The sequence below is a fragment of the Atractosteus spatula genome, chromosome 10 (genome assembly GCF_055471065.1).
Source record: "Atractosteus spatula isolate fAtrSpa1 chromosome 10, fAtrSpa1.hap1, whole genome shotgun sequence".
In the NCBI taxonomy this organism is placed as follows: domain Eukaryota; kingdom Metazoa; phylum Chordata; class Actinopteri; order Semionotiformes; family Lepisosteidae; genus Atractosteus; species Atractosteus spatula.
In genome coordinates, this window is record NC_142715.1 from 12770311 (window position 1) to 12798217 (window position 27907).

At 41.4% G+C, this 27907-nt stretch overlaps 1 protein-coding gene and 3 non-coding genes across 4 annotated transcripts; 3 read left to right on the top strand and 1 right to left on the bottom strand.

The window, feature by feature from the left end:
* The first annotated feature begins 10640 nt into the window (after window positions 1-10640).
* On the top strand, window positions 10641-10728 carry trnay-gua (transfer RNA tyrosine (anticodon GUA)). Its single transcript is given in 2 exon segments — window positions 10641-10677; window positions 10693-10728. It is a non-coding gene; the product is annotated as a tRNA-Tyr (tRNA).
* Window positions 10729-14348: 3620 nt separating this feature from the next.
* trnal-uag (transfer RNA leucine (anticodon UAG)) lies at window positions 14349-14430 on the top strand. The gene has a single exon. It is a non-coding gene; the product is annotated as a tRNA-Leu (tRNA).
* Window positions 14431-19463: 5033 nt separating this feature from the next.
* On the top strand, window positions 19464-19535 carry trnat-cgu (transfer RNA threonine (anticodon CGU)). Its single transcript has one exon. It is a non-coding gene; the product is annotated as a tRNA-Thr (tRNA).
* A 5810-nt stretch (window positions 19536-25345) lies between these two features.
* On the bottom strand, window positions 25346-27573 carry LOC148825198 (zona pellucida sperm-binding protein 3-like). The gene is made up of 8 exons (XM_088926458.1): window positions 27016-27573; window positions 26799-26914; window positions 26605-26711; window positions 26353-26527; window positions 26158-26275; window positions 25859-25959; window positions 25708-25781; window positions 25346-25536 (listed from the first exon to the last, which is right to left on the bottom strand). The coding sequence occupies exons 1-8, from the start codon at window positions 27571-27573 to the stop codon at window positions 25346-25348; spliced, it is 1440 nt and encodes a 479-aa protein (XP_088782584.1).
* Between the last annotated feature and the right edge of the window lie 334 nt (window positions 27574-27907).

Consider the following 27907-nt stretch of genomic DNA (forward strand, 5'->3'; position numbering starts at 1 on the left):
CATCTCAATTGCTCTGAGACACCTGCATTCAGTGTGCGCTGAGCCTGCTCGCTGAGCAAGTGACGAGAAATGGCTTATGTCCAAGGAGCTCAATATGCTTTTTATGTTCAACGGGGTGTCCAATAAGTTGGCACTGACACGCAGCACAGGCTCTGTGGTTTGACATCTCCCAAGGTAAATGTTGAAATTGTAGGTGGAAGAGGAAAATTACCCTCGTGTACGTGGAAGCAGGTGTGCCTGCATTAATACAGCTCCATCGAGCGGAAAAAGTAACACAAGAACCGCCTTAAATTAAACAGCAAGTTTCTGCGGCTGAAAACAGAAACTATTCCCTGTGATAAGTGAACTCACAACCTCAGCATAACTCCACTATAAAAGCACCACAACCTGACCAATTGCGCTACTGGAGCAGCACAGCACAGTAGCACATTTTCCTCAGTGCACTCAAACAGTGCTTCTTCCCTAGCCTACCAGCTTCAAGACTTTTTTAAATTGATCAAAGATTCATTGGAAAAGGTTTGTCGATCGGTCAGGTGGGAATCACACCCGGATTCACTGCTTGCAAGGCAGCTATGTTCATCATTATACCCAGGACTGGCACCAGGGGAATGATCTGTAGGGAGGGGGGGATCTGAAATCCTGAGGGGGGCAGTGATATTTCGGTTTAAACGGAGCCATTGCAACCATCCAAGTGAATTCTCGCAAGCATGCCACTGATTAGTATTTCATGTTAGAAGATAACGACAAGCAATCTGGTATTTAGTGATGAAGAACAGTTCCACGTTCATCAGAACTCACGTGATTATTTTTTCCTGGAGCATCAACCATATGTGTTCATTTTTGCAACAACATCAATGGTAACGAGGTTCTGAATCATTAAGAAATCATTGTAAAACCAACAGAAAGTACAAACTTCTATAACTACAGTCCTAGTTATATAACGATTGTAAGTATGAGGATAAACTACTGCAAGGCATTGGTCCACCTATGCAAATAAGGTCATAATAATGTTGACACCCAAAAACATAGACACTATGTAACGTGCTGTTCCTGGATGGATAGCCCTCCTGCACATCAAACAGTCTGATGTAGTAACTGTGAATTCGGGGTTAGTGTAGATATCTGACCATTGACAAAGTACAACTATTTTTTACGGCTCAAGTTAAGTAAGTGAAAGTGTTCAAAAACTTTTTATCCAAGCCTTTTATCCAAAACTGAGGGGGGTGGGACTGTTCAGTTGAGGGGGCGATTTTGGCATGCCAGTAACATTTTCACAAAACATCCAAGAGTTACGAAAACACTTACTTTGTGTATAAAGTACATTGTGTACACACTGTAAGTTCAGAACGCGAGAAATACTGCTCAATATGGGATCCTGTCCAGGAATATCAGGGCTGTAAGGGGGTCAGATCTATAGATGTAGTAAACACATTAGTGGAGACAGTGTGTCTGCTCTCTGTGTGAGAGCCGGACAGGAAGAATAATCTGTGGTCTGGGAAGAAGAGACCCTCGTTGGAAGAGCGGCGCTTCTCACAGGAGAGAATGAAAAAAAAAAATCTTTTTCACGGACGCTGATTTTTCTCCTTGGGGGAATTAAAAGCCCTTATGGGGAGTGACCTCGTGGTGCAACAGTAGTGCATCTGATACCACATCAAAAGGTTGTGTGCTCAAATCATGTCGAGATCGGCTGATGTATGTTCAGGTTCAGCTGGTGCCGAACCTGGAAATTAGACCATGCAATTTGATTTTATCTGTACACCACATAGATAATCTAAATGAAATAACAGAGCAGTACAGGACACGCATTCAGGAAATTACACAGCAAGTCATTTTGAACACGACAAGAGAAAAGGCACACTGCACATCCGTGAAACATCACATCCGACTTTAGAGACAGTTACATCACAGAATGGAAGTTTCAGGCCCCTTTTTCATTACAGGTTCAAACTAACCTGAAAGTTACAGAGTTTTAGGTCACTTTTGTATTAAAAAGCCTGTAAATATAATTTGCCCTTTTTTAAATTGTGGATGAAATCCACTCCCATGTACCAAGACCTTACAGTATATTCATGTTAATTAAAATGACTAACGCTATTGGACATTAGCGGGTGCTTTTTGTAACGATTTGCTATTTCATGCTGGAAAGAAGGAAACCCGACCAACGTTTGCTTTCAGGTGCGGTTCATTCACATAATGGACATCTATTTCTGAGTAGTCTGATTTAAAATCACACGAACCCGGTAGAAGTCGAACCTACAATCTCATGATGCAAAATCAGACGCGTTATCCATTAAACCACTGGCCAATCATGTAACTGAATGGCACCATGGTGAGTTCAGCACTGCAACTTGTAATACACCATCCCATCTAAAATTTCTAAGTGAGAAACGTGTTTTCTACATTTTTATCAGTTTTAAAATATCATCTCTTTAATACAGACAAAGGGTTTGTGTGTCACTTTGAAATTCTGATTGATTTAGAATTCAAAGAAAAAGATGTTTTCTTCAACAACGCAGTGAAATTATGACATCTTCACTCTACTTCTCTCTTGTAGTAAAGCAGACCTTGCAGTGTGAGCATTTGCTACAGTAAATTAGGTCATGTATCATGTTAAATCACTTCTTCAAAACCATTTCCTGGTGCACATTTTCTCCATGAAAAAAATACATTTTTCCCTTACATGCTTTCTCGTTTTTTTTCCATCAGAGTACAGAAAGAAGAAAAAAGGGAAAAGCAGTGTCGCAAAAGAACTCCGTCACCCTTGGGAGATGTCAAGCTCATCGGATATGAAAAGTGCCCAATAAAAGCAATTTCTCTTCATTTATCTTAGCGTCGGGGCTGCTATTATGTGTGAGGAGGCAACTAGCTCAGCCAGCAGACTCGGCGCTTACTGAATACAGGTATGTTTTGAGTGTCATGCTGATCGTCTTATAAATGCAAAGGAAACTTTTAAAGCTGATAAAGTAATTTGCATGTGGCTACAACATCCCTGGAAGAGAGATTTTATCAGTTGCACATAATCTGTATTTTTTACTTTTTGTTAAGCACTGGAAATATATTTTTTACGTTTTCTTAAGAAGATCTCATGAAGTATTGCCAGGACCTACCTTTAGCACTCAATAGCGATATTAATGGAGTAGAAATGTAAGATAAATTGATGATCTGAGCTAAAATAGTCCTTACGCGCCTCCTGTAACAGTGTTCGTATTCATAGCAAGTAATATTCTTTTTCAACCCCAAACGTTGCTATTGCATTAAGCTTTGTGCGACCATTAGAGGTTTCGGTAGCTTCTGGAGAGTGCACTTTTCCAAACTGAAACCTATAAGAACATTATTCAAGGTACACCATGTCCCGGAATCGTTCATCGGGACTAGGATTAATATCAATGGAAAGTAATTCAAGATTTAACTGAAATATTAAAAGAGTAGGAAAGCATTTAAAATAGAAAAAATCAGTTCAGATGATATTTAATTTTTGAGAAATGGGCACATACTGTACATCAGCTCAGTGAGCAGTGTGAGGTGCTCTCCTGTAGATGATGTTAAATTAGTTAAAATCATGTGATAGTTGAAAAAGCTTAATACTTAGTGAAACAGCCAGCACAAATGGTTGCGTTTGTGATTATGTTACTTCTCTACTATAGCAGCATCGATAAAAGACCCTCTGAAAGCAGTAAAGCACTGCACAACTGAATTCGTTGCTATTTGGAGAAATCCACAAACTCGTGTTTTTCATGTGCTTTAAAAGACAGCCATACTCACCGACAAAATAACGACACTGCAGCTGATTTTTTCCGAAGCACAGTTGACCTTTCTGAGCCAAATGATGAAGCTCACCCAGTGAATACTATAGCAGAAGGTGGAGGAAAGTGAGACTTTGTAACTACTGCAACCACAGGAACAACTGCAAGAAGCAGAATCAATTTCCCATCGAATGGTGGTGTTGTCTGAGGTACGTGATGTGAACGCGTGCAGAGAATCCCACAATCTCTTCAAAACTTGGACAAAGTATTTCTGATGGAGCGCTGTGCGCAAAGATTGAATAAGCTTTGCTCCTGCTGATGATTCTGCGTGAAAAAGCACAGCATTCAAGTTTCACACACAAATGCACCATGCCTACAAAACCAATTTTAAAAACAATTGCGGCACACTACAATTCACACTGACTCAAAAGTGATCACGGCAGATGTTGTTCCCTGCATAATGCTGAAGGGACCAAAGAGCATTGCTGTTGGGAACACAAAATGAGGCTTTTTTATGCCTTGATGTTAAGCTGACAAAGACTATCTTGAAACACCTAGTTCAGTCTCTCGACAGACTGTCAAGCAAAGCTTTTACCCATTGAAGTCGCAATAGAAGGAAGGTCTTAACCCACCAACACTGCAAGATTCAAACCTAACCCAGCGAAGAAAATGGAGCACAAACCCAGCACATAGACCACCCAGCCACACTCCCAACACCTTACTCTTTTGGAGAATGTCGGGTGGGTTCAGCTCTTGTTGTGCGACGCGTGGAAATGACTGCATCTTCGTTTTCCGAGATGTTTCCTATCACATCTTTGTCAGCTCTGAATATAGTGCTTCTTTGGAGCAGGCTTCAGACCTTTTATTTTATTTATAAAGGAGGGCGCATTCAGAAACATGTAATTCCTGTTTTAGAAATGCTTTGGGCGGTGTGTTTTATATAATGCACAAACAGTATTCTGATTGTATACTGTAGACCTGTGTAGCAATCATACAGGATGTGACTGGGATTCTGAAATGTATCTTGAAAAGGTATTCAGGGCTGCTTGAATCTATAATAAAAAAGTGACCCGAAACTTCCAACCTTCCAATAACTGATGTCGTTCTCCCTAAACCTGTACGTGATGTTTTGCAGATGTGCAATGTGCCTTTACTCCTGTATTTAAAATGACCTCTGTTGTTGGGTCGGAGTTGAAGGAGAACTAACTGCATAGAAAAAGTACGTAACCATAAAATATTTCTGCGCGTGAAACACATCGTTCAGCATTTCTAAAATGTTTAATTGAATTGACAAACAAATCCTCTCCTTAAACTTCGAAAAGGATTATCTGTTGAGCCAGCAGACGAAACACTGCAGGTGCCTGTTTCTCACAGGTGTTTGAAGTTGTGGATAACATTTAGCAGGTTTGGCACCGTTGCTTAGCTGGTTAAGATGCCTCACTAAAAACCAGGAGACCCTGGGTGCGAATCCCAGCGGTATCTCTTCGTAGACAACAGGCCACTCATTGTCAATATTTATGGAGCTTAATTTAAAGACAACGGGAGAAGCATGAGTTACAGCTTTCTGTAGCTGTTTTATATCGCAATGGTGAGTGCATTGGACTTCTAGGCCTTGATTGAATGTAGTCATTCAAAGGTTGTGGGTTCGAGTCCCACCAGCGTCATGTATCATTTTGATTCAACCTTTCAAAATCCTCTAGGGATTGGTGTTGATCAAGTCAAATAAAGGACTTCTTAAGAGTCCACAGTTGAAAATGAACCAGCAGCCACAAGAAAGAAATTAGCACTGGACTGTGATCACATTACTCCTGTCCTGGAGTCCTTGCACTGGCTTCCTGTCAACTTCAAAATCCTCATGCTCACCTATAAGGCTCCCCATGGCTTGGCACCTCAGTACCTGTCTGGGTTATCGCCCTACTCCCCACCTCACAACCTTCGCTCTTCTAATTCTGGTCTCCTATCTGTTCCCCCGTCCATCTACACTCTATGGGTGACAGGGCCTTCTCCTGTTTTACCCCAAAGCTCTGAATCTTTATCACCGAGGATATCACAGAGTCACCTTCTCTAAACTCCTTCAAATCCAGACTCAAAACCCTCTTCTTTAGAAGAGCCTTTAATGAACTATTCTTTACCCCTCTGTTCCTACTGTATTTAATACCACCATCTATTGTGTCCTCTAACTGTGTATTCTCATCCTGCTTATGTTGTGTATTTTTTTAACTTTATTGTTGTGATTCTGTAAAGCGCTTTGAAAAGCCAGCTTTAAAGGTGCTATATAATGTAAAGATTATTATTATTAATAATGAACAGTGCATTTAACATTGAGCACATGCGGTCCTTCTTTGCAAAGGATTGCAAAGGTTGGGAATTAGCTTTTCACTCGTGTTGTTGAAGACCATATCCTGGCTTTGTTGCAGGAAATGTCTGGATGCCATCACCAGATCAAGGAGAGGATCATGGTTTTGGGAAGTCTTCTTGATGCCTGACACTGTGTGTTTCCTGGTTGTAACAGGTGTCATTCTGGACCTAAACAACAGAGAACACCGTTGAAATCGCTGAACTGCCTAGCGGACACTTTGTCGCCTTCTTCTGACCTGTACTTAATGCGATTCTCTGAAAATGTGGCACGTTATCTGTGCTACCTTTATGGAGGGTGAGCACACTCATAAGAATCATAGATTCGATCACAAGCATCCAAAAATGAGCATGAGAAAATGACATCACGCTATAAGGCTGAATGGCACAAATTCTCCTGTTCCTTCTGCAGCAAATGTGTGTTTTTTGCGTCTTAACACTGAGATAGTTGGAGATATTTGGCAGCAGTGGGATTCCAACTCACACCCCCAAAGAGACTAGAGCTTTAATCCAGCTCTAAATTAAAAACTGGGTGACTTGTAAGGGCTGGTAGGAGAGGAAAGGAATAAATGCTTCTTTTTTGGACTAATTCTTTATCTACTAAAAGAAGGAAAGATATATTTGATTATTATTTTTTCACCAGTTGTTTTGATCAAATTATTGTAAATAAGTGCCATATTAAGGTATAATATGTACATGAACGTCATGTCTGTGTCGATGATGGCAGTTGAGTATCGCTGGAGGACAGTTCATCATGAGTGGGTAAGCCTGCATAATGAGGGAGAAGAGATCGGCCTCTCTAACACAGTGTCCAGTGACATTAACCTTCTGTCCTACTGTTCTCTGCTAATGTAGAGGGTGAATGTTTATTTAGGTGAATGTAAGGTTTCATTCTTGTAAAATATTTCCGAGCACTTTTTTTGTTGCTTTAAAAAAATCTTGAGTGACACATACCTTCTGTTTTACTGCACTACACTTCTCCAGAGGCCAGTTCAGCACACAAGGATCCTCAGTCAAACAAACACTGCAATCGCTTGATAAACGCCATTTCTCATCCTTTCTCTTAGTGTCGGAGCTACTATTGTATGCAAAGGAGGCGACGTGACAATGAAATCTTAAAGAGAGTCTTCATGAAGGTGTGTGTCGGCAAGCTCTCCACTGGCAATTGACTGGGCTTGTAAAGAAATCAATCTCATTCAACAACCATACAAATTGCACAGCTTAAGGCACATGAAGTGAAATCTGTGAGCTGATTGACACAAAACAATGTCACTTCACATTATCTGCAAAGTTGTTTTGCTTGTCTGACCACTTCTTCCTACTTTACAGTGAGCACATATATTTCAGTTTCTTTCCCCCATGTGGAGATGTGTCCACTGCCAAAACTGCTGTCTGATTATTTAAATAATCTTTAAAACTGTTACATGACTTCATCTAATTGTAAATGTATAAGACGGTCTATGAGACATTTGTGAGAGTAGCTGAATCCCAGGGCTGGTATGGAATCACACACAGACAGGTCTTCTGTGTGATCTGAGTCCCACTGCTCAGAGCTACAGACTAGTCAAATGGTCACTATTGTAGACACGACCATCGGACCATCGGCTACAAATAATCAATATACTGATCATAGTGTCACTATTGGTGTTTATTACATAAATACTATATATAAATAATAAGATAATTCCACACTCATATGTGTTATAAAACATTTATAAACATTTTGGGAGGCTGACATACAGTAAAGAAAGTAATACTGAAGGGCTGGAAGTCCTGGAAAGCGTTAATAAAACCTTCTTGCTTTCGACCTGGATCAGAGCCCACAACTGCCAGATCAGTGACCCCTGAGCCCAGTTCACAGAGAACTGGGAGCTCTTTTATGTCTCTAAGAGGGCTGGGAGGAAGGAAAAAAGGGGGAAATGTGACACGAGTCCAGGCTGTTCTGTCTGATATTGTTCATGTAGCAGCACTGATTGTCTGAATATCTTCTGGTTCTGGATTGTGAGGATAGAGAGCAGTACGGAGTTGAGATCCTGTCTGAGCTGTGAATCTGACTGAGAAGAGAATAATGATTTTTTATTCTGCCTGAGAATTTTCCTGAGAATTTTTCCTGAGAATTTTTCTTCTTTTCCAAGTGGTGTTACACCTCCTTCAGAAACTCTGCACAGACTGCCAGAGTGAGAGAAGAGGAGAGAGAGATTGACAGATAAGAGCACATACAGCAAGAGACACATACGTCTTGATTTACTTTGAAGCAAGTGTTCATTTCTTTTCTGGAACAAGTTGTTTCTGAACTTCAAGAAATTCATACAACTTCTGAAAGATAAAATACAAATCTTGCTTCTCAGGACAGAAGAAATGCTGCAAAAAAATGCCAGTGATTTGTGAAAAGCAACGGGAATGTGTCCTTGTGCAGCTGTTAAACAAAGGGCTGGTGGGTCAAACGCACTCAGGGATGCGCTTCAGATTGTGATGATTTAAACATAATCTCCACTTAAAATTGAAGGGATTTATTCGCAAACCTTCTTGAATGTTGCGGGAAATCTTCGTGTTTTACTTGTGTGCAACTACAACAAGTAAACAATTAAGTACCTAAGTCAATGTCCAAGAAAACCATCTTCACGTGTGGAATTTTTCTTTAACTGGCTGTTGGGAGAATTCATCTATACACCCGTTGTATCCTTAGCAAAAATATTTTAAAATTAGTACACAGATTTGTTGGAGAACTTGACAATCCTTGACAATCATTATTAAATGAGCATTATACAAATGTGCGTTGATATTTTTAATATGTACCTTAATTGTAATATATATATATACATAATTGCTTTGATATGGATGTTCATTTGAAGGAATTGAGGAAACTATGAAGGATCGCAGAACAACCAAAGATACACTTGGGCATCTGCTATTGGTAAAGATGAAAGAGTACCTTAAGTGTAAAGCTTGCATACACACGAGAGAAAAAAAAAACAGTTTTAATGCACTTCATTAAATTGACGGTGTGCTTATCAATCGTGCATAAAGTGCACATAGCAGAGGATGGTTTCGATCCATCGACCTCTGGGTTATGGGCCAAGCACGCTTCTGCTGCGCCACTCTGCTGACAGCTGTCATAGGGCGATTCAACACAACTGCTCTATCTTTGCTTTCTAAAAGTGCGCCCGAGATGAAAAGTCTAAACGGTAAACGCAGACGTCATTTTGAGCACTTGGTCTTTTATAGTACAAAACATCACCCGCTGCTCTACATGGGCGTGTCTTTAATATCGTTGAGAACCAAACCTTCTGCTTTCCGAGGCAACTGATTCTTTCGTCGTTAATTCCCAAATCTTCAATGAGAATCAGTGAAACGAAAATCAAACACATGGACACACTCGCGTCCTAACTTGAAAGAAAAATCTACACCCACTTTATAATACTGAAAATGATTCAGGAAGTACAGCAAAGTTCTAAAACCAGCGAATGCATCTGCATACATAAAATGTCAATTTTTCAAAAGTAACATCTTCAGCTTTGAAAGATTGTCATCCATATATTTTCGTTTTTCTCTTTTTTTACATAACACGCTTTCGAGAAACAAACTGTCTTTTAATTAAGGCTTCATTAGAAAATGTGTATCTTGGTTTGCTAAGTTAAAATCGGCACATCCCAGTGGGCAAAAGATGTAGAATATACGACTATTAAACGCATACCTTAGACGTGTAAATGTGCTCCGTAACTGGTCTAGAATGAAATTCTAATATACGTATATCGTTATACGTCAATTAGACATCTATGATTATATGTTTATTATACATAAATGGTTGGAGTTCTATTATACGGATAAAGTTAGAAGACTATAATACATATATAGTTAAAGGTCTATTATACATCAAAGAAAGATTTTTATAGGTGTAGAAACTAGTAAATAAAGCCAATGATTTATTTTAGAAATGTATTCTTAAAATATACAATTATTCACACCTGAAAAATATGTAGTTCAAATTATAGATTATATACAACATTGTAATCAACAAATGTCTAATCATCATAAAAAACACAACTAGTAAACTTCAGTTACAAATTCTAGTAAGATGGCAATATATATATATAGTAATGACAAACACAAACTAATTACATGAACGCGCTAATATTTAACTCAAAACCACATTTCGATTCAAATATAAATTTTAAAATTTACAACTTCTTTATTTCCACGAAAATATTATTAATGTAGCACAAACGCTACTTTCTAATAGATAGAAAGAAACTGTTTGTTTTGTGTCTCATGGTGATCCTCCTCTCGATACTAATGAAATGTTTAATATGATCCCTCGAGAATAAAAAAGGAGTCAATTTCCGACTGGAATGATTGATGCCCCATCAAACATTTTGTAATATCCCTGGAAGTTTATACAGTAGAATCCTGGTTCGTGCCTTAAATTCAAGGTAAACAAGACTAAGGAAACGAGTTGGAAACTTGATGTTGAAGTGGGATTTAAATCACCCGGAACATTTCACTACATTGGGCAGTATGTGCCAGAGAATAATTTTTGACATTCCTTCGATAGCTCAGTTGGTAGAGCGGAGGACTGTAGAGAAAGCAGCAGGGTGTCCTTAGGTCGCTGGTTCGATTCCGGCTCGAAGGAAGGTGCTTTTTATGTACTTTAATCAAAGAGTTAAAAAAGCGAATCTGTTTCAATCAGACATTGATCAAAAGCTCTATAAACGACGAAGTAGAGGTTCCTGTTCCGAATTCAGCCCACGTCTGATTGTCTTGTTTTGGCCAAGATCTGATCTTTGAATTAAGGGACTACACTGTCTGCTTTGTAATCCAAAAATGCATACCAATGTCAAGTTTTTTTTGTAGATATAAAGGTGTTCTCTGTTTTCAAAGGATAGGTACTTAATTGGCATAATGATTTCGTATTGATTTTACCAAATCAAATTACAAAGTTTGATTATTTGATTTGATTAAATCAAATTATAAAGTTTGTGCTTTCTGTGTTTTTATCGTATTGTGAACTTATTTTTTAAACAAATGCTAACAAAGGCAAACACGGCACACATCTGTTTATACCAGTGGTGAATTGTACATTTTTATTAAGTACAAGCTACTGTGCACTTCTGGGAGTATAACAGGTTCGATATAAAGTGGCAAAAATATAAAAGGGGAAAATACCCCACACTGCGTGTAAAGCCCTCGTTGTGACTGTTTTAGATTAAAATGGCGTACTGTGCACGAAATGTTGCAGAAACACAGTCTGATATTTTGATAATTATCATTTTAAGAATTTGAGGCCCAGGATCCAAATCTTCAGTTCTGATTTTTTTAAGTGATACCTTTCCTTTCTGTCGTGGAAGTCACACGATGTGAGCAATTGTTTTTTTTTTACGTTACGATCCAAAGAGCCTCAGACGCACTGTAACCAAACCAGGATGGATTCTGCTGGGAGCCGGACTGAGCTCATTCTCACTCCCTGTGCTAAAAACAGAATTAGCTCTTCCCCGAACATCGTGTACAGCTGCTGGATGGTGCTTTGCGTCTTACTGCTCCGGCAATTACTTTGACGAAAGACAGCTCAATTGTGCGCTTTTAACCTTCTCGCAGCTACGGGCGAGACTGACGCTCGCGATATGAAGGCACCCGCTGGTACACATTCTCTAACTTTCACAACCGCGACAGACTTCGCTTTTTTTTAAAAAAGTAGATATAGCCCTGAAAAAAGCATAAGCTTTATCAGTTTTTACATTAATCTATTTTGAATCAAAGTTTGATATTTTTTTCATTTTTTATTGCATTTTACATCATAATAATAATAATATTAATCATCATCATCATTGTTTACACTTATATAGCGCTGTTCTGGATACTCCACTCAATGCGCTTTACAGGTAATGGGGACTCCCCTCCACCACCACCATTCTCTTGAATGATCACAGAGAGTCAGGACCTCGGTTTTACGTCTCAGCCGAAGGACGGCACCTGTTTACAGTTTAGTGTCCCCGTTATTCTACTGGGGTATTAGGACCCGCATGGACCACAGGGTGTACGCCCAGCGACAGGAACCAGACGTGTGTTGGGCTCGGCTGCGAGCAGGACAATGACGTCACGGGGACAAAGTAGAGGAAATCAAAACGGTTCTGTAAAAGACCTGTGTCAGCTGTTGGTTTGGAGTCTGGACTCTAAATCATCTGATCCGATTTTAAATCGCTCTAATACCTGAGCTGCGGCTTCTTCCGAGTATTTATTCGTATACTTATTATGTGTAAGTGTATAGATGAAACATTTCATATATTGTTCAGTTTAAATAAAAATGCTTTACTAATACAAGAGAGAAGTATAGTATGAAGGATGTGACAAATTTATGATTTCTTGGAATAAAACGGTTTTTATTTGCATTCAAAATGAAGCGGAATTTTAGCGCGACACACAAACCCTTTGTCTTTTTTAGAGAGTGATTTTTAAACAGACATAAATGTAGAAAACGTGTTTTTTTTAGCACTACAATAGCAGGGTCAGCGGCGTAATGAATAACGCGTCAGGCCTCGCATCAGAAAATTATAGGTTCGACTGCCGTCTGACTCCTTGCGTTTATACCGCTTACATTCTTTAATATAAATGAACTGCACCTGAAAGCTATAGAAAACACCTTGGGTAAGTTGTCTGCAGCCTCATGCGAATTTCGACAAATTACCCAAAACACTGTATTGTCTGGAGATCAGGTCCAGCTCTGAACTCATTTGCAATGAAAAACCATGTGTAACAAAACTGGAGAACAGCTGAACTTGTGCTCAGTTCGGTGATGAGGGTTCAGAACTGTCGTTGTTGTAATTAGCACGAACTGCACAGGCTCTGAATCAGACCATGTCAATTAGTCTGATCAGTGTAGGACACGTTAATGTAGAATTATTAATAGGTTTGTTAGTTAGTTCAGGTGTACCCACCTGAACTAATGTAGAATTATTACTTGGTCTGTCTCTTGTTTGTATATAAATGAATGTCTCTGACAACTTAATGTTAGTTTTACGATGTAGTTCAGGCGTTGACATATGCACGAGTATAAGAAATGTCTCACTCCTGATTCAACTCATGTTCTATAGGAGACTGGCGATTCCTCCTGTTTCTCGTACAACCATATCAGAACAGAAGCCCGTGTCACCCAGCTCAGATTCAAGATTGACTCGCATCTTTATCCCTTTTTTGTTCGTGATCATTATTTTCTTTAGTTATGATCAATATTGAACTTTTTCGAAATGAAGTGACAATAATCAAACATGCAGGCAAATTTTTGAAAAGTATTCAGAATTCACAGGGTGCCCCTTTGGAACAGTCGTCAGAAAATGTGAGAAAATGAAAGTTATGTAAGCTCTCACACAAAGCATTGAAGATTGGAATCTGAGTGTAAAAAAGCTACCCGTCTCCCAATGATAGGCAGAGATACACACCACGACTCGAATAGACTCAGCGAACTTTAACACCTATGATATTACGAGTGCTTTGCACGTGTCGAACTTCAAGAAGGAACTACTACAATAGTTGTGGACATAATTCAATACCACCGGCAAAGTCCAATGCCGGCAACGTCTGAGAAAATAATGTTCACTCATGGAATTTGGTCTTTGAATGGCTGGCAGGAAAATTCATTTATACTCCTGTTGCACCCTCAGCTGAAACATGTTAAAATAACAACGCAGATTTGTTGGAGAACCTGACAATAATTATTGGGTTAGCACTGTATGTGTTCTGGTATATTTACTTTAATTTTAATATAAATGTAAACATGCATGCTGTATAATCTATTGTAATTTTAAAATATGTTAGCTGAGGATGCGAGGGGGATATTATACCTTGTGAAACACGCAAGGAACTGTAAAAAAGGCTGGTATTTGAATAAAATTGGCGAGCACAAGAAAACCACAATTTATGTGGTATTATCATCAATATCCTTCAAAATCGACGTTCAAATGAAGGATCTGAAGAAACTATGAAAAAAGCAACAGTAGTAGCAGAGGATTTTGAATTTTGCTTTTTAAGTCAGTAGATCACCGTAGAGTTGCACCCCTACAAACAGCACAAAGGATGAATCCCACCTCCTTCATTATTGCTGTTTGTGCCGGTGAAAGTAGTGTGTGTGGTATTGAAAGCATCTCGGAAGATAAAGGTGCAGTCACTTCCACATGTCATGATATCATTAGATCCGACGACAAGAGCTGAAGCCCCCGCATTTACCAAGCCAGCAATGTGAGGAAGATAGGCATGGAGGAAGGTAGCGTGGCCGAGCGGTCTAAGGCGCTGGATTTAGGCTCCAGTCTCTCTGGGGGCGTGGGTTTGAATCCCACCGCTGCCAAATGTTAGTGCTTTAAGACCTGCAATACGATCAGTAAAAGCGCTTTTTGTTAGGCTGCGGGAGGTGTTTAGAGATAGACTTTCTAAAATACAGGCTTAACATCAAGGCAGAAAAAATATTTTGTTTTCTCAACATAAATTCTCTTTGGCATGTTCAGCTTTATGTAGGGAACAACATCTGCCGAGATCACTTTTGAGGCAGTGCACATGATAGTGTACTGGCAAGTACATTTAATATTGGCTGTGGTGGTGAGCTGCTTTTGTCTGTGAAACTTTTAATTCTTCATGCCGAATCATTGGCAGGGGTAAAGCTTATTAAATCTTCGAACATAGCGCTCCATCAGAAATACTTTGTTCGTGTTCAAAAGAGATCAGAGGATTAACTTCATGAATTCACATAGCATACCTTACAGGAAAGATTTAAAAGGGGAATTGATTGTGCTTCCTGATGTTGTTCCTGTGGTTTCTTTGGATACAAAGGTGAATGTTCTTTGACGTTCTACTAGAGTATCCACTGGGTGGGCTTTATCAATCAGCTCGGATAGGTCATCAGTGCTCCGTCTCCGGAAAATAATCAGCACTGTCGTTTTTACCTGTTCGTATGGCCGTCTTTTAAAACACATAAAATCAAGAGTTCACAGATTTCTCCAAATAACAACTATACGTTTTAACCGTGCAGTTAGCATTCCTTCAATCCAATAGTTTTACTCCGGGTAAAAAGCAGCGCAATATATAAAGAGATGATATTCAAAGATTTCAACGTTCTTATTGGAATGCCTGTATGCAGATATCGCTCAGAAATCCTAATACGATTTTGAATTCAGTTTTGCTTTACTACTTTCAGAGTCTTTTATTGACCTTGCTGAAGCAGAGTATTTTCACAAATGTGACTAGTTATGCTGCTGTTTCTGGTTAATAATGACTTTTGCGAGGAAAAAAAAACAGCTCCTTGCATAAAGAGCAAGCGCAACCAACGCGCTAGCTGGTGGAGTTCGGTATTTTCTGTGGTGCTCTTCCTCAACTGCAAAGTTATTTGGCGAGCAAGGACCTCTGAGAAGAAGTCTGAATCCATCATGAACACAGGAATTCTAATATCGCACTGCCGTCTTGTGTACAGAGATCTGCTTCTTCCTTATTGAGTGTTTTGGTGTTTAAAACCAGGCTTCCTTCCTCGAATGCTAGTTTCAAAAGATGTGTTACCGGACCTCAGATGATTTTGGAAAGACTTGGGGATGCACTGGCTGGGATTAAAATCCGGCTCAATTATTTGGAAGTCGTCTGTACCACCAAGGCACTTCTAAGAAGCCCCTGCACATTTTTGCAATCCTCTCTCTCACCTACAAAGTTATGAAGACACAGACGACCAATGAAAACTAATTTGATTCACTCAAGGCTCCACTCCTTTGCTGTGATGACGTTTTAATTAGTGTTAGCTGTGATTAGGAGCTGTTTATGTCTCTTAAAGATTAAGAGTCTGCTCCTTTCTTCCTGGTATCGATATAACATGTTCCATCTTTTACAAACACCACTAAAAAAATATCCAGCTCTAACGCCTGTGTGCATTGACAAGGCATCTGAAAAGGACATATTAAATAAGAACACAATCCTTCCTGTTACCATTCCTGTAGTTGGAGCGTTGTTTCGCCCTTTTACGTTCTTCTACAATATTTACAGACAGGTCTTTATCACTGGAGTTGTACAGAAGAAGTGTGCATCGGTCCATGAAATTCATCAGTACTGCTGAATCTGCTGAAATTTATTAGTACTGCTGTTTTTCTATGCGTAGTTTAATCAAAAGCACTTAAAAGATGCAAAAAGCTTTCAAAGACAACAGAATTGAAAGACAGTCGAGTAAGGAGGTAGAAAAAAGCACTCTCCCTTTGAAGAATCAACAACCGTCGCCCGTGTGACTGGATATAAAAATAACTGATTCATTTTTGCCCAGTCTTTGGAAGCTTTAATGCGATTATTTTTCCTTCCTTATTTCTTCATTCCCATGAATTTACTCTGTAGTAGAGGAAACGCGAAAGTGGGAACTGCAGGCATTCTTCGTGAGTGGTGGATTGTGGTCAGTGAGCATCTGCACATCTCTAAGTCAGTTCCACAAACTGTTCTGTTGGGGATGTAGGTCAGTGGTAGAGTGCATACTTTGTATGTATGAAGTCCTGGGTTAAGTCCCTGGCATCTCCAAGTGTTTTATATTGCTGTGCTCACATCGCAATCTTCTGTTGAGTGAGAACTCTTCGTCTGTGTTTATAGACAGCCAGGTTTACACAATTAAATTTAGACCCACTACAGTGTTCTCTCCTATTTTAAATGTAACTCCAAAACATTTAGTTCTGTTCTTCACACTTGTCATGGCTTTTGCAGAAAACACCCGTTGAATCTCTTGAGAGATCATTCAGCGAGCGAGTCCTCCCTCTGGACTCCGCACTAAGCTGAAAGCTGCACAAACTCCTCATTGCGTGTCCTGTACTCTTACAAGCGCTCTCGTGTAGATGTGGAGCACAGCTATAAGGACACTTTGAGCTTTTTCCGTTTGAAAAGGAAAATGCAAATGATCATGAAAAATATCGATCGTATAAAATATCCATGGTACAACTCGAGAAAGAACTGAAGGACTAAACAACGACTTTTGATGATTACAAGTTATTCAAGAAATACAGCCATCCGCACATGGGCTTGGATCCTGAACGCTTAAGTTGAAAGAACAAAAGCAAAGGATCTGACCTGTAAACTCTCTTCATTGTCTTAAAGTTTATTAAATAAAACAATTTCATACTTTCTTAATAATTTCTAACTGTTGATAGACGATTTATTGAATTTTAACAAAATCACAATTGCAAGCTTTTTCGGTTAAACTGTTATTCACATACTCGAATGTAGATAAACGTTATTGTCTTCCAGTGTGTGAGCCCATTTCTCAAAAAAAATATTTGTTAGTCTGTCGGGAGGCTGCACAAGGTGTTTAGAGATAGAACTTCTAAAAGACAGGCTCTCTAAGCTTAACATCAAGGCAGATTTTTTTTGTTTGTTTTCTCAACAGAAATGCTCTTTAGCACTTTCAGCTTTACTTTGGAAACATTGTCTGCTGAGATCACTTCTGAGCCAATGCACGTGATAGTGTGCCGGCAAGTACATTTAATATTGGCTGTGTTAGCGAGCTGCTTTTCCCTTTGAAACTTTTACTTCTTCATGCTGAATCATTGGCAGGGGTAAAGCTTATTAAATCTTTTCGCATAGCGTTCCATCAGAAATACTTTCTCCTTGGTCAAAACTGGCACAGAAAGTTTTATAATGGCAGCCTGTTTTGCACCGTCTAAGTAACCGAAAGTATGCGAATAAGCTTTTTAATAACAGTATTTACAATATAACCCATGTTCAAAAATGCTTTTAGCTTTTTTTAGTCTAAGAAACAGGGGTGTTTTAGCGGATTGTGGTCTTCAATTAGTAAACGCTGAAGTGTTTCCCCGCTCGTGAGCAGATCTGGCTCCATTTAAACAGAATCCTGCTCAGCTCCTGCTTTCACTGCAACTTTTGAATTGAGCCCAAACCGATAAGCAAGCTGAATTATCAAAGCTCATTAGGTACTAGAGATCACGGTATGTTATCAGGTGAATGCAGTCCAATGTATCCTCCGTAATTGCGAGTAAATACCAAAACACACCATCCGCGACCCACAGCGGGAATAAGCAGGACTTGGTTGTTCAGAGCGTGAGGCAACTATCGCCATGAGGGGGGTTTGATCCTCGCTCTCGCTACTATGTGAATTGCCATCATTAAAGACGCGTAATAGATATTTTTGCAGATGTTTTTTATGCTCCACTATACATTACAATCATGAACACAAATCAATTAGAAATATGCAATACGTTGGTTCCCGAAAATAAAATCTGTTTTACACAGACATCATTGCTTTTGAGATACTCAAGATTGTGAAGACAATTGCGCCCTAGCTCTGGAAAATATTACTCAAAGGTTGGAAAGTACACTCTGAATCGATCTGTAGATTTCCGCGATCTGTTTACAACAGGTAACTTGGCACTTCTCCAGCAAAGCAACTCAGGTTAGTGAACTACTGGTGTATTCAATACACCTCTCTCCATCCCTCACTTGTCAGGATGGTTGCGTGTTCTAAAGCACCATGATCGAAGACTTGTGTTTTTCTAGCTCTCATGAGTATTCTTGTCTCCAGATGGAGGTGTGGGTTCAAATCCCACTCCTACCAACTACTCTTTTTTCCCTGTTACATTTTTCCCATCTTGATGTGCTCGCTGACAATGACAGGAGAAGGAAAAAGGAGAAACCGGTTAGCAGGCACATGATGGGGAGGAAGATTCATGAACTATTAGAGGTGATTAGCAGAAAGTCAACTATAAATAGACTTTGTGCATTAAGAACTGTTTGCGTTGCCTGTAATCTAGGAAAGATTTACGGTAAGGTATGCATTCAAATGTGAAAGACTATAATAATATAAAACCAGGAGAAGACTTATTAAAACATACTGTTTTCCTTGCGGTTTCTAATGTATTTTATTAAATGGGGGCTTTGTGAAATCAACTTTTAGCCTCTTGGAATGCAGTCACTCTCCCCGGTCTAAATACCATTATGTAAAATTAGGAAGCAGCAGTATTTTGATAAAGTGCGGTGTTCCTTTATCACAGTAACACAACAGTAAACAGTAAACGCTCAGGTGTTTATAATTACTCGGGAGCAGATCACCCTCAATTTAGAAAAAACCTTTGCTCGTCCCTTGCTTTCACAGCGATATCTGAATCGAGCCCCATAGCGTTAAGAAGGCTAAATTACACAAAGCTCATATGACATTGGGAGTCACTGTACCCTATCACGTCCTGTTTGCACTGTCCAACTAAAAGATTAGAGGGATCAGAAAGGACACAAACAACCCATGAATCGACGATTTTGAACTTAAAGGTCGCAAGTTCTACCGACTGCGCCTCTTGTTCCTCTATTACAACAGTAAAATTACTAGCATTGATTCAAGATAGAGTAAGCTGACCCACTCCCCGCGACGGCACGGTGGCCAAGTGGTAAGGCGTCGGTCTCGTAAACCGAAGATCGCGGGTCCGAACCCCGTCTGTGCCTTTTTCATTCACCGCCATGTTCCTTTATCTAGGTCTACAAGTAACATGAAAACGTCTCTTCTTGTTACTCTTTCTGTGGAAGCGCACAGTTTCCTGTTAAAGCCAAAACGTATTGCGGAAATCTAATATATGAAATTTGTTAAGAACTTGATTGGCTTTTCACAGAGAAAAACGAGAAAACCTCTTTTTCAGAAGTGGGATTCGAACAAAAAACCAGAGGGGAAACTGTGACCTGAACGCAACGCCTTAGACCCCCAGCCAACTTGCCTGTGGTGTTTATATTGAATTATATGTTTTATTTCTTTCTACTCGTTGATGAGAAAAAAAGTGAAATCATGTAATTAGGGAAATCTATTTTTTTTCATGTGGAAAACCAGCACAAGCAAATGTAAAGCAGCAGTTTAGAGCAGCGCTCAATAAAAACGATCAGAAACCTAAAGCGCTACTTATGCGGATCAGTACATTCCCATACCAGTTGTTCTGCAGAAGAAATAAGAATAGCCGAACTGAAAGACGTTGTATTGCATATTTCTAATTGGTTTATTTTCCTGATTGCAATATATTGTGAAGCATAAAAGCCAGCTGCATCAATCTCTATTACGCGTCATTTTTTGAAGGCGTTTCAAATAGCAGTCAGTGCAGTATTAACGTTTTTGGAGCTTGTATTACATTGTAAACAATCTTATTTAAATAAGTCTAAATTCGCACACTGTTATTTAGACAGCGCAAACCAGTCTGACCTCCTTCAACTTTCTGTGCCCGCTGAGTAGATCTTAAAGCAGCTGCAGCCAGAGTGGCCGTAATGGCAACACCGCGGAAGTTCAGTTTTTCTTATTTCTTCTGCAGAAGCACCGGCATCAGAATATACTGATCCACATAAGTAGCGCTTTCGGCTTCTGATGGTTTTTATTGAGCGCTGCTCTTAACTTTTGAACATTTGTTCAGACTAGTTTTCCCCATGAAAAAAGACATTTCCCAAATTACATGATTTCACTCCCCTCCACTATCAACAAGTAGAAATAAATAAAACATATAATACAATGAAAGAACCACAGACAGGATGGCTGGTGGTCTAAGGCGTTGCGTTAAGGTCGCAGTTTCCCCTGGAGACGTTCGTTCAAATCTTACTTCCGACAAAGAGCCTCTCTCGTTAGAGTAGAAACGACAGAATCTCTAAGTAAAAAACATTTCCACAACATCTCGCATTTCACGTGTTTAATGTTAATTGTCTTAGTGGTTGTTTCGGTGAATGTTGGCTCTCTTCTCTTGCAGGCTGACGGCAAACTTCTTCAGAGAGGGAGTCTCCCACGCACGGCTTTTCTTTATCAGGACCGAAGGTAACAGAGACAGACTTCAAACTCAAATGAATTACTTCTTGAGCATTTATGACCGTTAAAAAGCTGAGAGCAGAAGAAAAAGTCATTGGAAATTAAAAAATGTCTGCTGACAGTAATCAGAACTCATGCTCAACGGCGGACAAGCGTTCCTTGTTAGTACAGTGTTGAGTACCCCCGCTTGTCGCGCGGAAGACCGGGGTACGTTTCGGTGACAGGGTGCTGGTTTAATTTTTTAACAACCTGACTTCAGTTAAAAACTGTGTACTGTTTATTAAGTTTCAGACTAGTTATTGCGGTAGAATATGGAGATCATCTCTAGCTCTGAGCTCAACTGCAACAAGAAGTCGTGCTGAACAAAATCAGAGCCCAGCTCAGGTGCTCAGGACTCAGGAGCATTGTTGTGGTTCTAATTAGCACAACAATGGGATACTTATTGGAAATAGTCCCAAAACAAGCACGTCTGGCAGCTAGTAGACCCCTGTAATAATTTTGCAGTGACAGAACACTTTGAAGATTTGCAATCTATTTAAATATGAATTTTCTAAATTTCAGTTCTCTTTACTCCCTGGCATAACTGAACTCTCACCTTCACATACTAAAGGCATTACATGCATTAGCTGTGATAATGCTTCTAAGAAACACAGAATGACATTTAGTTTTGTTCCTCATTTCCTCCCCCCCCAAAAAAAGGAGTACATTTCCGCCTGGAATGATTGATGCCCCATCAAACATGTTTTAATATCCCCGGAAGTTTATACAGTAGAATCCTGGTTCGTGGCTTAAATTCAAGGTAAAAAATACTAAGGAAATGAGTTGGAAACAATGTCGATCTGGGATTTTACTCATCCGGAACATTTCACTACATTGGGCAGTATGTGCCAGAGAGAAGCTCCTGATATCCCTTCGGTAGCTCAGTTGGTAGAGTGGGGAACTGTAATGGGAACACTTGGGAATCCTTAGGTTGTTGGTTCGACTCTAGCTTGAAGGAAGGTGCCTTTTGTGTATTTTAATCAAAGAGTTAAAATAGTGAATCTGTTTAATTCAGCCGTTGATCAAAAGCTCAATAAACGACGAAGCAGAGGCTCCTGTTCCGAATTCAGCTCCCGTCTGATTGTCTTGTTTTGGCAAAGATCTGATCTATGAATTAAGGGACTACTCTGTCTGCTTTGTAATTCAAAATTACATTTTGTAATGCAAATGTCAAGTTTTTTGTAGATATAAAGGTGTTCTCTGTTTTCAAAGGATAGCTACTTAATTGGCTTTATGATTTGGTATTGATTTTGTATCGTTATGTTATTAACTTTGTGCTTTCTGTGTTTTTATTGTATTGTGGACTTATTTTTTAAACAAATGCTTACAAAGGCAAACACGGCACACATCTGTTTATACCAGTGGTGAATTGTACATTTTTATTAAGTACAAGCTACTGTGCACTTCTGGGAGTATAACAGGTTCGATATAAAGTGGCAAAAATATAAAAGGGGAAAATACCCCAGACTGCGTGTAAAGCCCTTGTTGTGGCTGTAGTTTTATTTTTAGATAAAAATGGCGTACTGTGCACGAAATGTTGCAGAAACACAATCTGATATTTTAATAACTATTATTTTAATAATTTGATAAGTATGAGGCCCCGGATCCAAGTCTTCGGTTCTGATTTTTTAAACATGATATCTTCCCTTCCTCTCGATGTGAGGAATTGTTTTTTTTCACATTGCGATCCAAAGAGCCTCAGACGCACAGTCTAACAGTAACCAAACCAGAATGGATTCTGCTTGGACCCGGACTGAGCTCATTCTCACTCCCTGTGCTGAAAACAGAATTATCTCTTCCCCGAACATCGTCTACAGATCACTTGTGTGCTTTTAACCTTCTCGCAGCTAGAGGCGAGACTGAAGCTGGAGATGTGAAGGCACCCGCTGGTGCATCTTCTCCAAATTTCACAATCGCGACAGACTTCTCTTTTTTTTAAAAAGTAGATATAGCCCTGAAAAAAGCATTAGCTTTATCAGTTTTTACATTAATCGATTTTGAATCAAATATTATATTTTTATTGCAATTTACATAATAATAATTATTATTATCGCTTACACTTATATAGTGCTTTTCTGGACACTCCACTCAAAGTGCTTTACAGGTAATGGGGACTCCCCTCCACCACCACCAATGTGTAGCCCCACCTGGATGATGCAATGGCAGCCTTAGTGCGCCGGAACGCTTACCACACATCAGCTATCAGTGGGGAGGAGAGCAGAGTGATGAAGCCAATTCATAGATGGGGATTATTAGGAGGCCATGACTGGAAAGGACCAATGGGAAACTGGGCCAGGATGCCGGGGTTACACCCCTACTCTTTCAAGAGACGACCTGGGATTTTTAAAGGCCAGAGAGAGTCAGGACCTCAGTTTTACTTCTCAGCCGACGGACGGCACCTGTTTACAGTTTAGTGTCCCTGTCATAATACTGGGCCATGAGGACCCACATGGACCGCAGGGTGGGCGCCAAGAGACAGAAACCAGATGGTACCGTGTGTCAGGCTTGGCAGCGAGCAGGACAATGACGTCACGGGGACAAAGTAGAGAAAATCAAAACGGTTCTATAAAAGACCTGTGTCAACTGTCAGTTCACAGTCTGGACACTAAATCCACTGAACCAATTTCAAATCTCTCTAACACCTGAGCTGCGGCTTCTTTCGAGTAGTTATTCAGGAGAACATTGTGTTAATCATATAGATGAAATGTTTAATATATTCAGGAGGGTAGCTACGTCAGCATGCATATCTGCAAAGGAACAAGTAATACTGTAGGTTTATTTCATGCTGAAAAGAGAAGAGAGAAAACAAACCTGAAGAAGGTTTCACAGCTGAAACCCTTTCTTGCATAAATTGTAGAACATGCTGTCACATTTTAGTTGCATAACCACCTCATGACAAATAACCTTTTCAAACCCCTCCAATCTGGCTTCCATCAACTTCACAGCACAGGAACTGCCCTTGTCAAAGTCCCTAATGATCTGCTAATAGCTGCTGATTCTGGTTTTCTTTCTATACTCATCCTTTTTGATCTCAGTGCTGCATTTGACACTGTTGACCATGACAACTTTCTTGTCTTGAGACTGTTTGGAGTTTCTGACACTGCTCTCAAATGGTTCAAGTCTTACCTCACTGATCGCTGTCACTTTGTCTCTCTTAATGGGTACAGGTCTGAAATTGGTCTCGTTAAGTCTGGTGTTCCTCAGGGCTCAATACTGGGCCCCTTGCTCTTCAGCATTTACATGTTTCCACTTGGTCAGATTTTAAGATCACAAGGCCTCAGCTATCATTTCTATACTGATGATACTCAAATATACATCCATACCAAACCTGACACTGATGTGGCTGTCTCTGTTCTATTTAATTGCATATCTGACAAACTTGGATGACTCAATTTCCTTTATCTTAACTGCGACAAGACTGAAGTCATGCACCCCCCATCAACTTCATAAAAAACAATCCTGTAACCCTATCTGTAGATGGTTCTGTACTTGATCTTCAGTCTAAATTGAAAAACCTTGGGGTGATATTCGATTCTGGATTAAGATTCAACCCATCTGTGCAGCATATTGTCAAACATCTTTTTTTCCACCTCAGAAATATCACTGGACTACGCCCTATGTTATCACTAACTGGGGCTGAAAAGCTAATCAACTTTTCAAATGTTCTTGAGAGAACATTTGTGTTCTCTCAAGTTGACTACTGTAATGCTCTACTTGCTGGGGTATCTATAACTACTTTGAACAAACAGCAGTATGTCCACAATTCAGCAGCTAGAATCCTGACCAGCTCTAGTGCAAGTGATCACATTACTTCTATCCTGAAGTCCTTGCACTGGCTTCCAGTCAAATTTCAGGTAGACTTGAAAATCCTCATGCTCACCTATAAGGCTCTGCATGGCTTGGCATCTCAGTAGCAGTTTGATCTATTATCACCCTACTCCCCACCTTCGCTCTTCTAATTCTGCTCTCCTAACTGTCCCCCAAGCCTGTCTTCACTGTATGGGTGACAGGGCCTTCTCCTGTTATGCCCCCAAGCTCTAGAACTCTATGTCCAAGGATACCAGAGTCACCTTCCCTAAACTCCTTCAAATCCAGACTCAACACCTTGTTCTGTAGAAGAGCTTTACTGAACTGGTTCCATTCTTTACCACTCTGCTTCTGCTTTTCTTCATACCACATATGGGAAGTATTCTTGAAAGGGGAACCCTCACAAATATTTCAATTAATGGGTCTCACTTCCCTTGAATTTCTCCACTCCATTTCAAACCTATAAACCATAAAGAAACAAGGGGAGGCAGAAGGGTCTTTCACAGCTTTATTGAGATGTTGCCATTACAAGGCAAGTGGAGGCAGGAAAGTCACAAGGGCCAGGCTGGAGCCTTCATTCAGGCACCTGGGGGAGGAAAAAGAAGAACAATCCAGCTGAACTGCAGGACACCCACCCCTACAGGAGCTCCTCCTGCCAGACCCTACCTGTCCACTGGCCAACATCTCCAAAGTCCTCTGCTCCCTCCACATCCTCACTGGAGCTCTGAGGGTCTCCCTCCTCATCCTCAGTCCAGTCAGCTCCCACATCCAGAGGACCCTCTACTGGTGCCACAGCCACCCGACTGCTGGTCACCAGGCTCCTGGTACCTGTGGACAAGCAGCACCCAGGAGTGAGGGATCTGCTATACCCAGAAACCCACAGTGATGCTACTCATCTAAACAGTCCCTCTGTCCAGCATGGGATCATTCCTCAGTTGTCCAAGCATGGTTGTCTCTTGGGCAGAGATGCATCCACCAGGGATAGAGAACCAGACCCACCTTCATTCCGGCTGCCAGCACACCTGGACTCACAGCAGGCACAGACCTCATGGTCACCATACAGCTCCTCCCACCTGAAAGAGAGGAGGACAGGTGAGGCCTCCACCTGGCATGTCCCAGAGCACCCTCAGCAGGCTCCTTGCAGAAGTACCTCTTCGCCTCCCTGTTGTAGGTGCAGGACTTGGTCCCTGGTGTTGCTTTAGCAGGAGCCACAGCCATGACACAGTGCATGTACAGCTCAGTCACTTCATGCTGCAAGAGGGAAGGTCACAGCATTAAGGGATCAAGGCCAATAGAGGGACAGAGAAGGACCTTCTGCCATCTGTGAAGTCAAGCTGGCAGCTCTAGGCACTACAGCTGCCACAGTCCGGTTCACATCTAGATCATGGATGTGAAAGCAGACCATGGATCAGTAGAGCAAGAAGGCTGAGCAGCCTTTGAGAGCAGTACCTTCCTGGACAGCTTCTTCTGGAAGAGGAAGGCATCAATTGTGAAGCGGAGCACATCCTTCTGCTTGGAGGGGACAAACCTGGACAGGCAGCCATCTGCCTTGCTGTCCACCATGCACCTGGGGACAAGGACAAAGATGAACCCCTGCAGGCTCTCGGGGCTCCTGCCCACCTCCACTCCCAGTAGGGGCCGTACCCCAAGTTGTCGATCACGGGGAAACGGGGCTGTGAGTGCTGGTCTGGTTTCTCCGTTACGTAACACGAGTGGATGTACAGCCTCTGCTCCACTGTGGCAAAGTAGGCAGTGGCCTGGAAGTACATGGGCTGACCCAGGAAGTACTCATCCTTAGGAGAGAGCCGGACCCAGCGGGCTGGAGAGAGAGGCAGCATTACACCTGCACACAGCACCCCCTGCAGGCAGGAGGAGCCACTCACTCAAGGAGCTTACAGTTGGTGGTGAGCAGGACAAAGCTGTGCTTGTTCTTCAGGTCCTTGAAGAAGGTCCTTCTCCTGGCCCACGTGGGGACATAGCCAACCTTGTAGGAGTAGTGGAACCTGCAGGACAGAGGGGGGGGGGGGGGGATGAGGGGCTTCTGGACACTTTCCCCAGTGGCTTCTCAGCAGCAGCAGAGCCCTGCCTACCTGTTGTAGGAGCACTTGACGGGCACAGAGAAGGGAATGAAGCGATGCACAGGTGCACTGGAGGAGGGCGGGGCATAGCGGAGAGTGTTGGAGTACATCAGGCGGCCCTGGACAACCTGCAGGGTTACAGAGGAAGGGATATTCCCAGGAAAGGCAACCCTGACACTAGCCCTACAGCTCACATCGATACACTGCCTGTAGATGAAGCCCCGCTTACTGATCGCTCGGTGCCACACTCATGAAGCCCGTAGATGAAGTAGAAGTAACGGCGTGTGGTTCGGCTGACGCTGCAGTTGCCCAAGGTCACCTCCGATGGCCGACAGCTGAAGCCGAACAGGAGCCGACTGACCCTCACGTACATCCTGCTGGAGTCGCACCACACAGCCACTCCTCGGGTGCCCCCGATAGCCGGGCGAGCCGGCTGCCGCCCTCGCTGGGGAGGAAACAGGACGCTCTTGATGTAGGCGGGTAAGGGCCGGCTGCCGGCTTCGGGCTTCATCTTCTCCTTGTCGAAGTAGGGCGAGTACGCGTCTCTGGACACGGGAAGACGGCGGAAGTCGGGAGCCAAGGGCTGCGAGTCGTTCTCGCTTGCAGACAGGTCTTCGGAGGGCGCATCTGCCAGGTTCAAGTCCTCCGACTGGGCTGCGTCTTCGAGAGCCGGGAAGTCGGCCTGGAGCGCTAATGCCCGAGAGTCCCAGCCAGCTGGCCCGGCGGAGATCAGTGCGGGGAGCCCGGCCGCTGCGCACAGGCACAGCATAAAGAGAAACGAGCGCATCGCCAAATTAACGTCCCGCTAAATTGCTACAGGAGTAAGATAAGTAAACCACCAAACTATGTTGAAGCAAAAGAGCATAAAGTGTGAACGCTGTGACTAGGTTTTTATACTGGCAGGACCTGCTACCACACACCTGGTCACACTACCGCTCAATCAACACAATCAGTTACACACAGAGACCCATATTGTTTCAGCGTCTAATTAGAACCTGCTTCCAGTCTGAGGCGGGACTCCGTGAAGCCACCTGCACACTTTCCCGTGTGTATCTGACCTCAGCGGAGGAGTTCCACGCAATTTCGACAGAATTAAATCACCCACACGTGTAAAATTTGCT

Excerpts from the sequence above, each read along its gene's own strand:
- LOC148825198 (XM_088926458.1), bottom strand. The coding sequence starts at position 27,573 with ATGCGCTCGTTTCTCTTTATGCTGTGCCTGTGCGCAGCGGCCGGGCTC. Across the intron at positions 26,712-26,798 it reads GTCAAGTGCTCCTACAACAG|GTTCCACTACTCCTACAAGG; the intron begins GTAGGCAGGGCT and ends TCTGTCCTGCAG. Across the intron at positions 26,528-26,604 it reads TGTCCTGCTCACCACCAACT|CCCGCTGGGTCCGGCTCTCT; the intron begins GTAAGCTCCTTG and ends CTCTCTCTCCAG.